We start from the raw sequence: 13,266 nt of genomic DNA on the forward strand, positions 1-13,266 counted from the left end.
AATTCATGACTGCCCATTTTGCGATTTTTCTAAGTGCTGAAATTCTGTATGGGTGAATCACGGAAGGATATCATTGACAGAAATGTTAGCTATGGAAGTTGCAAGAAATAACACACAACTATCAGAGCTCAAGCAACACACTGACTGCACAATATACTTCTCTAGGGCATTGTGATGTTTCCAGTGTTACTAATTTCTTTCAATAATCTTCCCAAATTGAAGCAGAAAGTTTTATTGCAAAAAAATATATTTTTTTGCTGTTGATAAGAATGTCAAATATTGTTGCACTTCTCTACAGATTGTTCTTAGATGAAATGGGTATTTTTGTATGAGATTATGCATTGGAATGGATGGTCTAAATGACAGACTCATCATATGTAGCTGAAAAATCTCAGCTAGCTCAAGTAGTCAGAAAGCTGTCAGAGAAAATAACAAAACAATTTGCCCAAAGTCAGGAAGGTTCCACAGTATCATTTGCTACTTTGTTGTCTCATTGCTTCAAAGTACATCTCATCTTATTTAATCCACTGAACACATTTAACTTGCACTGTTCATTAGAGACAGTTTTTAATGACATGCTGTAGAGGTAGCTGGTCTGCCAATTGGTGTTGGCTCTAGAGTTCAGCTTCAGTGTATGAAGTATTGTAGTTTCCTATATATTAAACAAAGAAACATTTATGTCAATAAATTATACATAATATTACCTGATGTTATCTTGACTTTATAATCAGTGCAAGAAAATGAAGGTTGTATTGCTATAGGTACATGTGTGTATTTGTCCGTTTTCTTGGGGAAGGAAAAAAAGTACTAGAATCCTAGAGATGAATCCAAAACAAACCATTGTCTTAAACACCCATATTAATGGCTCTTAGCTGTGCCTGCCCACAATATATTAAGTTTTATTTTTTCACACATTTGTGAAGATAGTGAGATACAATTGGTAAAAAGTAATTTTTCAAAAATTCAGTACATGTCATAACCTCAACTGAGAGCAATACACCTGAAGCAGTGAGATTCCAACCGTTTTATTCCTGAAAAGAATTGGCTTTTGACTCTGCATAACACTTGTTTACGTAATGAGTGACATATTAATTTAATGATTATTTCTTCCTTCCAATCTGTTTTCGAAGTTAAGAGAGAATTTTTTGAAAGTGGTGAATGGGGGACAGTTACAACTTTCAGAGCAAACAGTAGCCAAATTATGAACAGATTCTTTTTTCTTATTTGCCCACTCCCATAGCTGAATTGCGAGTGTGTGTGACTGCCATATGGAGGATATGGTTTCAATTCCTGGTGCTGCCAGGGAGTTTTCTCTGGTGGAAGGACTGGACGGGATGAATTCAGTCTCATGACACTAATTCAGGAAATAAGTGAGTGAGAAGAAGCATTTCCAAGGTCTGAAAGGCCAACAGTGTTAGGCAGAAGTGCAATATGCTGACACCTGTGCCCTTCCACACGGCATCTGAAATGACACCATATTGCAGAGGATTACACAGTGGCCACTTGATATTGTGCAGTTCTCTAGGCCATATCATGGAGAGACTTCTTCTTCTTCTTCCTCTTCTTGTCTGTCATTGTCGTCTTTTTATCCCAGACAACTTTTTTTGTCAACAACAAAAAGTACTCTATGCTCTGCATCTGTCACTCTTTCTGCATTTTCGTATGCAAAACTCCAGTAGGGATATTATACTTCCATTGATATGAGGTACCATTTAATCGTAATTGCACATTCTATTGACTGCTTCTCTGAAGAAACTTGATATAGGTGTACTAAATTTTTCTTACACAAAGATTTGACTGACCATGTTTAAATTCTTGTGTCCAATAATACATGGTCTTCAACCATAGTTTGCTTTTCAAAATAAAAGTGTTTTAATGTTTCTTATTACGTATCTTTATCCATGCTTTTTGAATGAGGAATGCTTATCACTTAAGACAAATGCCAACACAACTATCCATTGTGCCTGTTTAAAAGTATGAACAAACATATTGTGAGAATTTTTCCTGACAAAACTGCCCAATACCCATGATTTTAAAGAGTAACTTATCAATCTATGCTTACAGGCAAAGGCTGTACTTCAGGCACAAATAAGTACTGAACAAACATGTAAACTATCAAGGATACATGTGCATAGGTGGCATGAAACACTAAAAAGTGGTGCATACATCCTTCTCATTCAGCCTAAATTAAGTTCTGATTGCTGTGACAAATTCTAGATGTTGAAAAATAGAGATATGTGAAAGAAACAGCTGCTAGCACATTGTGGGGGAGAGAGTAACATATACAGATATGAAGCAAAGTTTGACTTCTACAAGCACATTAATTTAGCATCCTTTCAATTAAGTGAATTGCATTGTTTGTACTGACCTGTTGGACAGCTCATCCTACACAGGTGAAGCAAGTATTAATGAAAATGCTTAAAATAAGTATTGTAGATTAATTTAAAACCAATGTTAACATTGTAATACAGTAATCTTTCATGGTGTTAATTTGTTTAATTGCATTGCACTTAAATAAAATGTTTATCTGTGACTGCTTGCTACTATCCAGAGACTACTCTTCTCAGTGTCCAACAAATGTGAATAATGTAATGCAATATAGTGCCTGGCCAGTACTCATATAATACTGTGGTTAATGTTGTGAAGCTTTAAATTAGTTAGAAAGCTAATTTTTACACTTACTTTTGTACACACCTTAATACGATTTATGTTATTTAAATACTGTTTTACAGCTGTCTGGCCATCAGATTCCAGCCCTTAACACACACCATCGAACGAAATCGAGTCCTGATCCTTTGAATATTCAGAATTTATCTCCTGCAGAAGGTTAGTGTAATCAAGTGAACATAATTATGCAGTAAGTTTTGAAGCCTAGTGTACTAAAAAGATGAGAGAGTGAAGGAACATTATAAGAAAAAATGTTTCCAAATAGGATAACAAGATTTGAAGGTAGTAAAATGTTTTTTTTTTTTTTTTTTCCATTGAATTGGTGGAAGGAACTGGTTTTTCTTGTTGCCTGTCTTAATAAACAATTCTACAACAATGAATGTATCTGTATATGTAGCACATGTGCCTTGTTTTTGCAGCTTCCAGGCAGTTAATAGCCTCGGAGTCTATGCTAGACCTTTCATTTGCTTCCAAGCGATCGAAGAGTACTGGAAGTAGTTGTAATATGGAGTCTCCACGAGCCACACCTCCTGGTACCCCTCCTCCACCCTATGGTGGGAGTTCAACAAATATTGAAGGATCTGATGCACCTTTCCCAGCAGAAGATGACAGTCACCCACATAGTGAGGTATGTACGTCACTCTTGCACATCCATATACGTTGGAAGATTATCATACTGTTCCAAACATAAAAGGTTTATAAGGTGTAATCTTTCAAATGCAGATTGTGTGTAGCCTATGTCACATGAAATTCATTTTGTTAGAAGAGACTGAGGTACCTAGTGAGTTCTCACAATCATTAGTTCAAGTTTGTGAACTAAATCACTATAAGACAGCTTAATCACAAGTAACTTGAGGCTTCATAGGGATTCATGAATTCACTTATGGATTCCCTAGAGTTAACCTCATTGGAGCTGTCACAGAATGCAGTTTTAAGTAATGTTCTTCTTGACATGTGTTACTCCTTTTTCATAAAAAAAGTGTCTTCTAAATTAAATTTTCTTTGCCCCTTTTCAGTTTTTTTACCAGTACATTGCCTCTTAAAATGTGAACGAAAGATGTTGAGCTGATACTTAGCTAGCTTAGTGTACCATTTCAGAATCACTTGAACTGTCTCTCCACTGGTGTTTCACTCAGTATTTGGTGATATATTTTACTTATCGCCCCGCTATTCTTAGTGAACAATCTCCAAACCAGGTATCAGTTACTTCAACTTTATACTTCATCACTTACCTGATATCTGCATTTCATAGCCATTATTTGATAAACTTTTTATGAATATACCAAGAAGTTATTTCCTTTTCTCAGTGACAGTGTAGTCATTTAGCAAAGGATTCATTTTACCTTGTAAATTTTACAAAGCTATACAGTTTTGCTACTTGCTATGTGCATACTTTTGTCTATCTACCTATTTATATTTCTAAATATTCATGATCTTTGTTTTTGATGATTATTTTACCTTAAACATCCCTAATCACTTATATAAAACTCTAAACATTTGAGGGAGGTCTTCCTTTGAGTCTGTTATTACTGCTGTATTGTCTACAACTCACATATAGTGAATGTATCTGTCAACAATGTAGGAAAAGACAAATTGCAACTGCCAACTCCATCATCTCAGGCTGGAATGCAACATCACATAGGATGCAAGCTTAATGCAAACTTGACTTCAATGGCTGCTTCACTGCCCAAGCTATCTGGATCCTCTTCTCCACCAGCAGCTTTTCTGAATCGCACATATAAGAGTTATCATTACAACACATTCTCAGCTCCCATAATCATCCCAGCCTCAACAACCTCCAGCTAATCCTATTCCAGTTCTGTCACAGGTTTATCCTACTCCATCAGGGGCCGGTCCACTTGTGAAAGGAGCTATGTCATTTACCAGCTCTGCTACAATCATTGCACAGCTTTTTATATCAGGATGACTACCAACCAGCTGTACACAAGAACGAACAGCCACCTCTGAACTGTGGCCAAGAGCAGAGTAGATCATCCTGTGGCACAGCATGCAGCTGAACATGAGACACTTGATTTCAGTGGCTTCTTCACTAACTGAGCTATCTGGATTCTTCCCTTCACCACCAGTTTTTCTGAACTGCACAGATAGGAGTTACCATTACAACAAATTCTCTGCTCCCGTAATTATCCTGGCCTCAACAAATGGTAACACCCTCCACCCAAAAGTTTCCATCCCCTCTGTCCTATCATCTCCTCCCCATTCTCATCTCCCACCCCTTCTATATGGAGCCCTCTGCCAATGCATCCACATGTCTTTTCTCACATCTCTCTTTTTTTGCTCCTTTTTTCCCCATGTCTCTGCCTCACAAACTCCTGAAGCTGCACCTGTTGGCAGTCTAGTCTGTTCACACTCCACCAGGCAGTGTTCATCTCTATCTCCCTACCTATACACTACTATCCCTTCCCCTTCCCCACCCCATCTAGGTTGCTGCTTGCATCCCACATGATGTTACGTTCTGGCCTGAGATGCCGCGCGCGCGGCAAGTAACAATCTGTCTTTTCCTACATTGTTGGTATTCCTACCTGGAGTTTCCATTGTTTGAATGTATTTATCATTCATTTTCAGTGTCCTTGTTACCTTTTTCATCAAGGTTATTCTCCCTTTACTGAGTCAGCTAAAAAGGTAAGACACCACTGGACGACTTCTTACATAATTTAGGTTGCTATACTGGATGCATTAAGCCCTTGGTTCTGTTTGTAGTTTGTATAGAGGTTCAGGGAATATTGTCTGTTTAACCAATCAAACTATGTCCTGGCACTTGTGTTATTTGCTTGCAACATAAGCTTAATCAGATTTCTCTAATGTTTATATCTGATCAGTGAATGGTGAACATATCCTCATGAATATCTACACTCTCGTATCATAACTAATGTAGAACCATTATTATGTAATGTGTGTCCCTCTTTGGGAATATCGTTTTTCATTCTCTGACATTTCTTTTCATTTTCTTTTCAAAGTTTTGGTTATGTTACAATCTTACAAGTACGGAATGTGAGAATAAAAAATGTGTAAATCATAGCATCCTCTACAGTACCCAATTTGTGAAATCAAGATGCACAGAACCTTATGTACAAAGTTTGGGTAGTGCAAGAAGAACATACATTTTTCATTTTTTCAAATTTTTTTTTTTTTTTTTTTTTTTTTTTTTTTTTTTTTTTTTTTTTTTTTTTTTTTTTTTTTTTTTTTTTTTTTACTGCTGGAATGTCTCCTACTTCCCTAAGTAGTCTTTATTCAAAGTTGGTAGATCATTGAAGAACTCTATTATTATGTGTGACCCATTTGCTCCACTCTTCGATATGACTTCATTGCCCAGTACTTTCTCTTGTTCATTCTATTTTCTCATAATTAATAATATACACTCCTGGAAATGGAAAAAAGAACACATTGACACCGGTGTGTCAGACCCACCATACTTGCTCCGGACACTGCGAGAGGGCTGTACAAGCAATGATCACACGCACGGCACAGCGGACACACCAGGAACCGCGGTGTTGGCCGTCGAATGGCGCTAGCTGCGCAGCATTTGTGCACCGCTGCCGTCAGTGTCAGCCAGTTTGCCGTGGCATACGGAGCTCCATCGCAGTCTTTAACACTGGTAGCATGCCGCGACAGCGTGGACGTGAACCGTATGTGCAGTTGACGGACTTTGAGTGAGGGCGTATAGTGGGCATGCGGGAGGCCGGGTGGACGTACCGCCGAATTGCTCAACACGTGGGGCGTGAGGTCTCCACAGTACATCGATGTTGTCGCCAGTGGTCGGCGGAAGGTGCACGTGCCCGTCGACCTGGGACCGGACCGCAGCGACGCACGGATGCACGCCAAGACCGTAGGATCCTACCCAGTGCCGTAGGGGACCGCACCGCCACTTCCCAGCAAATTAGGGACACTGTTGCTCCTGGGGTATCGGCGAGGACCATTCGCAACCGTCTCCATGAAGCTGGGCTACGGTCCCGCACACCGTTAGGCCGTCTTCCGCTCACGCCCCAACATCGTGCAGCCCGCCTCCAGTGGTGTCGCGACAGGCGTGAATGGACGGACGAATGGAGACGTGTCGTCTTCAGAGATGAGAGTCGCTTCTGCCTTGGTGCCAATGATGGTCGTATGCGTGTTTGGCGCCGTGCAGGTGAGCGCCACAATCAGGACTGCATACGACCGAGGCACACAGGGCCAACACCCGGCATCATGGTGTGGGGAGCGATCTCCTACACTGGCCGTTCACCACTGGTGATCGTCGAGGGGACACTGAATAGTGCACGGTACATCCAAACCGTCATCGAACCCATCGTTCTACCATTCCTAGACCGGCAAGGGAACTTGCTGTTCCAACAGAACAATGCTCGTCCGCATGTATCCCGTGCCACCCAATGTGCTCTAGAAGGTGTAAGTCAACTACCCTGGCCAGCAAGATCTCCGGATCTGTCCCCCATTGAGCATGTTTGGGACTGGATGGAGCGTCGTCTCACGCGGTCTGCACGTCCAGCACGAACGCTGGTCCAACTGAGGCGCCAGGTGGAAATGGCATGGCAAGCCGTTCCACAGGACTACATCCAGTATCTCTACGATCGTCTCCATGGGAGAATAGCAGTCTGCATTGCTGCGAAAGGTGGATATACACTGTTCTAGTGCCGACATTGTGCATGCTCTGTTGCCTGTGTCTATGTGCCTGTGGTTCTGTCAGTGTGATCATGTGATGTATCTGACCCCAGGAATGTGTCAATAAAGTTTCCCCTTCCTGGGACAATGAATTCACGGTGTTCTTATTTCAATTTCCAGGAGTGTATTTGCTCAGTTATTTTATTACTTCAGTTTTGTTGGTTTACATAAATTAATTTTTTTGAATTTTATTTCTAAATGGATTTTGGTCATTGAATTTTTTCAGCAGTTGTGAGGCAAAAGGTAGTTAGATGTCATGGATATGCAGATATAAAAACAAGTGGCAACAGTATCTCTGATGGAAACATGCTGCAGGGAACAGATTATCTAAAGAAATGAATGAAAAAAAGTGCTATACATTTTGAGAGAACAAACCCAATTATGTTAGACAGTTAAATTTTTACAGTGATTTCTTGAAGTTTAAAAGAATAAATTGTAAACAAAAAGTTAATATAATAGGTGTAGCAACAGTGAAATGAACTGAGAAAGCTGCAATCAGGCGGAGGAAATAATGAGAAACAGAGAAGAATGGTTAGAGTGATAAGGTGTTGCCCAGAAAAAGATCTCCGAGGCCTTATCTCAATATACACCCAACACTTCTAATGCACTTGCACATTAACCATCGTTAAGCATCCCCCTTTTCACTCAAACCATCCAAGACTGGAACACCCGAATCGTATATTCCTCCAGTCCTGAAATGAAGTATATCGTCTCTTCTGTGTTTCCAACCGTGATCAACTCTCCCTGCAACACGATTTATTCTCAAAATCCTCTGACATCAATTTCCATTATCTCCCATTCCCCATCTAGAAGCCCTACACCATCCTATATTCCACTTTTTTTCCAGCACGTGCGCCGTTTCTCCGTCATCAACTCCACACTTCCTGTAGCTTTTCTACTCCATCATTGCTCACCCCTTACAACTTTTCTTTATTAATATTTATTTATGCATTTGTCCCAGTTTGGATCCTTCACTTTCCCCCAGGCACCTAGTCTGATCCTTGACACCTGGATGCACCCACATGTTGCACACTGGTATTGTATTTCCTAGCTGTGTACCATCATTTTCTTCCATCTGTTTTCCTAACATCCCCTCCATTGACTCACCTGCTGAGGGGGGAGAGAGAGAGAGAGAGAGAGAGAGAGGGAGAGAGAGAGAGAGAGAGAGAGAGAGAGAGAGAGAGAGAGAGAGAAGATGAGAAGGTTTTTAATTGCTTTCTTTTTTTAGTGTTATGTTTATTTTCATTACAGACACCAACAAATGATGGAGATTCGCCATCGGTTCGAAACAGCTGCCAGTATGCAACCATTGTACAGCAAGAACGTATTATATCTATGGAAGATGACGATATGTCAGACCAAGAAGTTGTAAGTTAATTATCATTAGTGATACATAAATTTTTCATTGTTAATCATTAGTATCATTACAGTATTTTATTACAAATAACAAATTATTGATAAAGTGTGAAAACTGCAGTAAAAGACTGTCTTATCTCATGATTAAGACTCCTTTCTTGTGAAAGGGGTGTGTTAAGGCTGATGTTCATTCAGGTGATAAATTATCTGCTTTCCAGACATCCTGAATGATTTCAGTCAGCTTGTTGACTGCATCATTATCAGCTCACACCAAGAGTTAGCTAAAAGTCATTTCCAGCACCCTTCTTGTTCTTAAGTAGTTTGATGATTTGACCAACTTCTTCCACTGAAGATGGTGTTGGGTATGATTATATATGTGTTTCTCCCTTTCTTTTTTTAAAGCCAAACTCGGTATCTCAACTGAAGTGGATCATAAAATATTGAGCTAAGAGACAGTAATTTTCCACATTATTGTGAAACATTGTGCCCTATGATTCTTTGTCTCAAGGCACTCATTTGAACCTACTTACTGTATTCACCTCTTGGTGTCACAGTACAATTTTTACCTACCACACTTCGCTCCAATACTAAACTGGTGGTTCCTTGGTCTTTCAGAATGTGTTCTATCAACTGGTCTCTTCTTTCAGTCAAGTTAGGCCACGCATGTCCTTTGTCCCCAATTCTATTTAGTATTTGCTTCATTAGTTACACGATCTTCCCATATAATCATCATCAGCATTCTTCTGTAGCACCAAATTTCAAAGGCTTTTATTCCCGTTTGTCGTAACTGGGTATCACTCATGGAGTAAATATTTTTCAAAATGACACACAGATTTTGGTATGAAACTTTTAAGAACAAAAAAAGAAAAGCAACAAAGACATCCTATGGTAGATAATGATAGAAAACACGCACACACACACACACACACACACACACACACACACACAATGCAAGGAACGTGGTAATGTGATAATATTGAATAAGGCAAAAAGAAAAATTGATTGTAAACTCTTAGGCACGTGAATTTCTGACAAGGAACAGTAAGTGGAGAGAAACCTGCGAGTAAGATGTGGTTACTACATGAGAGTAATAAGTGGTAACATTTTTGTATTATATTTTTATTCAATTTTCTGTATTGAGATGTAATTGCAAAAATGAGACAATAACAGACTGTAGATAAGAGACACCCAAGAGTAGTTGTATAGGTGACAACACACGCTGCTGAACTTTGCGAATGTCAATATACTGTTTAAAGTTCTGATTTGAGTATTAAGAAACTTGAAAAGGCTTCACAAAAAAGTGAAAATTGCTGATATTTTTGGCAATGTCTATAGTCTTGTATATTTTTATCTATAAATGAGATGTGCTAATTTTCCAGAAAGATTTAGTAATAAACTTCTAAAAAACCAAGCTGTCACTATGAACGTTAATGATGGTGTTAGACCTTCTCTAGATGTTCTCCTTTCAATGCAAGACATTTTTCAGAATGATAGATGACTTGACTGAGACCTTGGTTGCATAAGTCTTTGTTTTGGGTGTTCAGGAAAAGGTCCTTGTCATCTGTCTGGAAATGCCACACGAGATTTCTTCATCAGGAAAAAGGAATAGATCATTGCTTACGATTTGAGATGAATAGGGGAGAGAAACATAATTTGAAAGCCTAAAGAAGCAGTATGTGTGTGTGTCTGTGCCCTGTGCATAATGTGCTGGGGCATTGTTGTTGAGTAGAAACACACATCTTTGGTCTACTTCCGTCAGTGCTTTGTCCTTATTCTCTCATGTAAGCTCATCACAAAATTTTATTAGTATGCTCCTGTGACACTTAACCCCCTTACAATATTTATCAGGTGGCATTGCAACATGGCAATCCCAAAAAACACTGTGCATCATCTTGCCCCATGGTGGTTGTTTCTTTGCCTTTTTCGGTGATTGTGAATTGACATGTAGCCACCGCTTTCTTTGTCGTTTTATCTCATGCTCATAGTGATACTCTCGGCACTTGACTATGGTGATTAGGCAGCTGATGAAGTCATCTGAATTGTCCTAACTCAACTGCAACATTACCACTGCTACCTCAGCTTAGCAGGCTTATGAAATGGTGTGAGCAGTTGTGAAACCCTGTGGATAGTGACTTTCAAAATGTCATGCTAGATGTTATAAACTGATCCATGATTGATTTTCAGTTTTTCCATTATTTCTCTCAATAGTGATGCAGTTGTCTGCAAGTGCCTGGGTCTCCACTTCTCTTATGATTATTAGTTCTTCACAAAGAGATGGTCTGCTGCTTGGTTCTTCATCATTCATCCTTGTTTGATCAGAATGGAAGTGTCTGTACTGCCTAACCACTGTGTCGTATAATGATACTTTGTTGCTGTGGTCTTCCACCAGTGCAGTCAGGATTATAATGTTGTTGTTCCCCTTGAAATGCAAAACGGATTAATACACAATAATCCACTTCATACAGATTGCACAATTTTGTTTTACCTCATATACCAGTGTTCTACAGTACTCTGGCATGGGGCTTGCAATTTGTACCAAACATGTATGTGCCAACTAACAATAAATTAAGTATATAACTTTAGTTACTTATTTAAATTTTTTTTGGAGCAACCATTAGAGCTTTCTGGCCAACCTCGAGCAGTATGCATTTGTGAACATCAAGGTACTACGAGAATTGATGCAGTGGATTAAATAGAAATGTTCTGGCCATAGGGGCAAATGCCCAGCTTCTATGAAGAAAGTTGACATGAGCCCCACATAATTGTAAAACTCCAGTAATACTGTTTTTATATAATTAATCATCCTCCTGCTGAGCTAGTGGTGATATTGAAGGATATCAGAAGAGTTTGAATTGTTAGAAAATTGCAAAACTTCCCCCTTTTGTAAATTTATGACATATTATCAAATGCTCTAGTTTGCATGTATTGTGTTGTATATTATCTGTTACAGGGTCATCTGGAAGATCATGGGCCCTTTAAGAGCCTCAGTACACTGAGGGACTATAAAGCGCATTTGGCAGTATTTCTAAACTATTTACGTTCTAACAGTGATTGTTCAAGCCTGGTAAGTCTTAAATTGTAATAAATAAGGTGTAAGTTACTCCCTAATCTTTCTTACTCTCCTACAGATTACAACAGTGACTGAAATACTACAAAGTGAGACATTGTTTATAGAAAGTGTTGTATCTATTTCCTGGAAACAGTCAAAGTTGATGAACTAGTAATCAGATATCCCATTAAGGGATTACAGTTCTCAACACCAACTCTTCGTGTAAGCGGTCTGATATCTGAGCTCTGCTGAATGTTCTTTGGGACACAGATTTTATGAGTACAACAGTTCCACATTGTTCTGTAGTAAATAAAAATATTATGAGGCTGACTTTGAAACTGTGCTGCTCAAATAATTGTAGACCAGCCTAAAGAATTGCATAATGTGTGATGAAAGCAGCATTGTACTGCATAGTACCTTGAATAAAACTAATGGAACAAAAAGTCTGCTCTGGACTGGTGGAACATCAACAATAACTTTTTCCAGTTTTTTATTCTCTGTTGTATACCATACACAGAAGAGTATACAGAGTATCCCCTAGCCATACTTACAGTAGCTGCACTATTGGCAGCAACAGCAATGGTGTTGTTGATGATGGTTGTGGTAGTTCGTGTGGTTTTTTTTACTCATTATTAATTTTTGCTGTGTTTGATTGGGGAACACTTGTGTACTTGTATCAGCTGAAAATGTGAGATGGAAAATATTTTGACAAGTAAAACAAAATATTATGTAGCAAATTTGTCTTATCCATTCTGTATACTAAACAGCATAATTTTGATTAAAATAGTAGAATGGTTAAATGGAAAATGTGGCCAGTCATTTTATAGTGCTCTGTTATAACTTTTACTTTCCCATTAGCCAGCTTTTCAGCTACTGCTGGCTCATATAACCACCATGTACAGTAGCTCAGAAGCTTGATAACTAGAAAATAAAAGTCTTTTTTAAAAAATATTAGAAAGTGACTGATCACTGTCTTTGGGTGATCTCATCTTCTGTCCTTTTGTTGTATCATTCCAAGGAGCCTTCTCAGATTAAAAAAAGTGGAGGTACAGATGCTTGCCATGTAATTGTCTTTCTTTTGACTCAAGTGACAATATGTGAATACTCGTAACCAACTTACCAGGTTATTTGTTATTTGCAGCTTTTCTATTTGATCACTGATATTTACAAAGAAGGAAATGCCAAAGAAATGAAGAAATGGGCATATGAGATCCATTCGAGTTTCCTTGTACCTAATGCTGTAAGTATCTTATAAATATCTTTTCTGGTTGAATGCACTCTTGATGACAGTTACCACATGAAATAATTCTTTAAAAATATTATTTATTTGTTTCATAGCCTCTCACATTAAGCACTGTCGACGAGAATGTGCTGAGGGAGATAGATGAAGTGTTGTTAAAGGAATCTGACAAAGAAGAAATCCTTAGAAAAGTAAGTACAGTTATCTACAGCTCATATTGTTGTCTATTTGTCTCTCAGACCTAAAATAACTATGTTTCACTATAGTGTAAGTTTTTTCA

The 13,266-nt window shown here is 38.7% G+C and overlaps 1 protein-coding gene across 1 annotated transcript in view; it reads left to right on the forward strand.

The window, feature by feature from the left end:
• The window catches only part of LOC124594353 (rho guanine nucleotide exchange factor 12), a 1,115,193-nt gene that overhangs the window by 461,864 nt on the left and 640,063 nt on the right, over nucleotides 1-13,266 (forward strand). Inside the window, exons 8-13 of the mRNA XM_047132720.1 lie at nucleotides 2,733-2,826; nucleotides 3,087-3,295; nucleotides 8,593-8,709; nucleotides 11,648-11,761; nucleotides 12,888-12,986; nucleotides 13,085-13,177. Coding sequence (XP_046988676.1) covers nucleotides 2,733-2,826; nucleotides 3,087-3,295; nucleotides 8,593-8,709; nucleotides 11,648-11,761; nucleotides 12,888-12,986; nucleotides 13,085-13,177 — 726 coding nt within the window. The remainder of the gene's footprint in view (nucleotides 1-2,732; nucleotides 2,827-3,086; nucleotides 3,296-8,592; nucleotides 8,710-11,647; nucleotides 11,762-12,887; nucleotides 12,987-13,084; nucleotides 13,178-13,266) is intronic.

The sequence above is a fragment of the Schistocerca americana genome, chromosome 2 (assembly GCF_021461395.2).
Source record: "Schistocerca americana isolate TAMUIC-IGC-003095 chromosome 2, iqSchAmer2.1, whole genome shotgun sequence".
NCBI classification, from domain to species: Eukaryota; Metazoa; Arthropoda; class Insecta; order Orthoptera; family Acrididae; genus Schistocerca; species Schistocerca americana.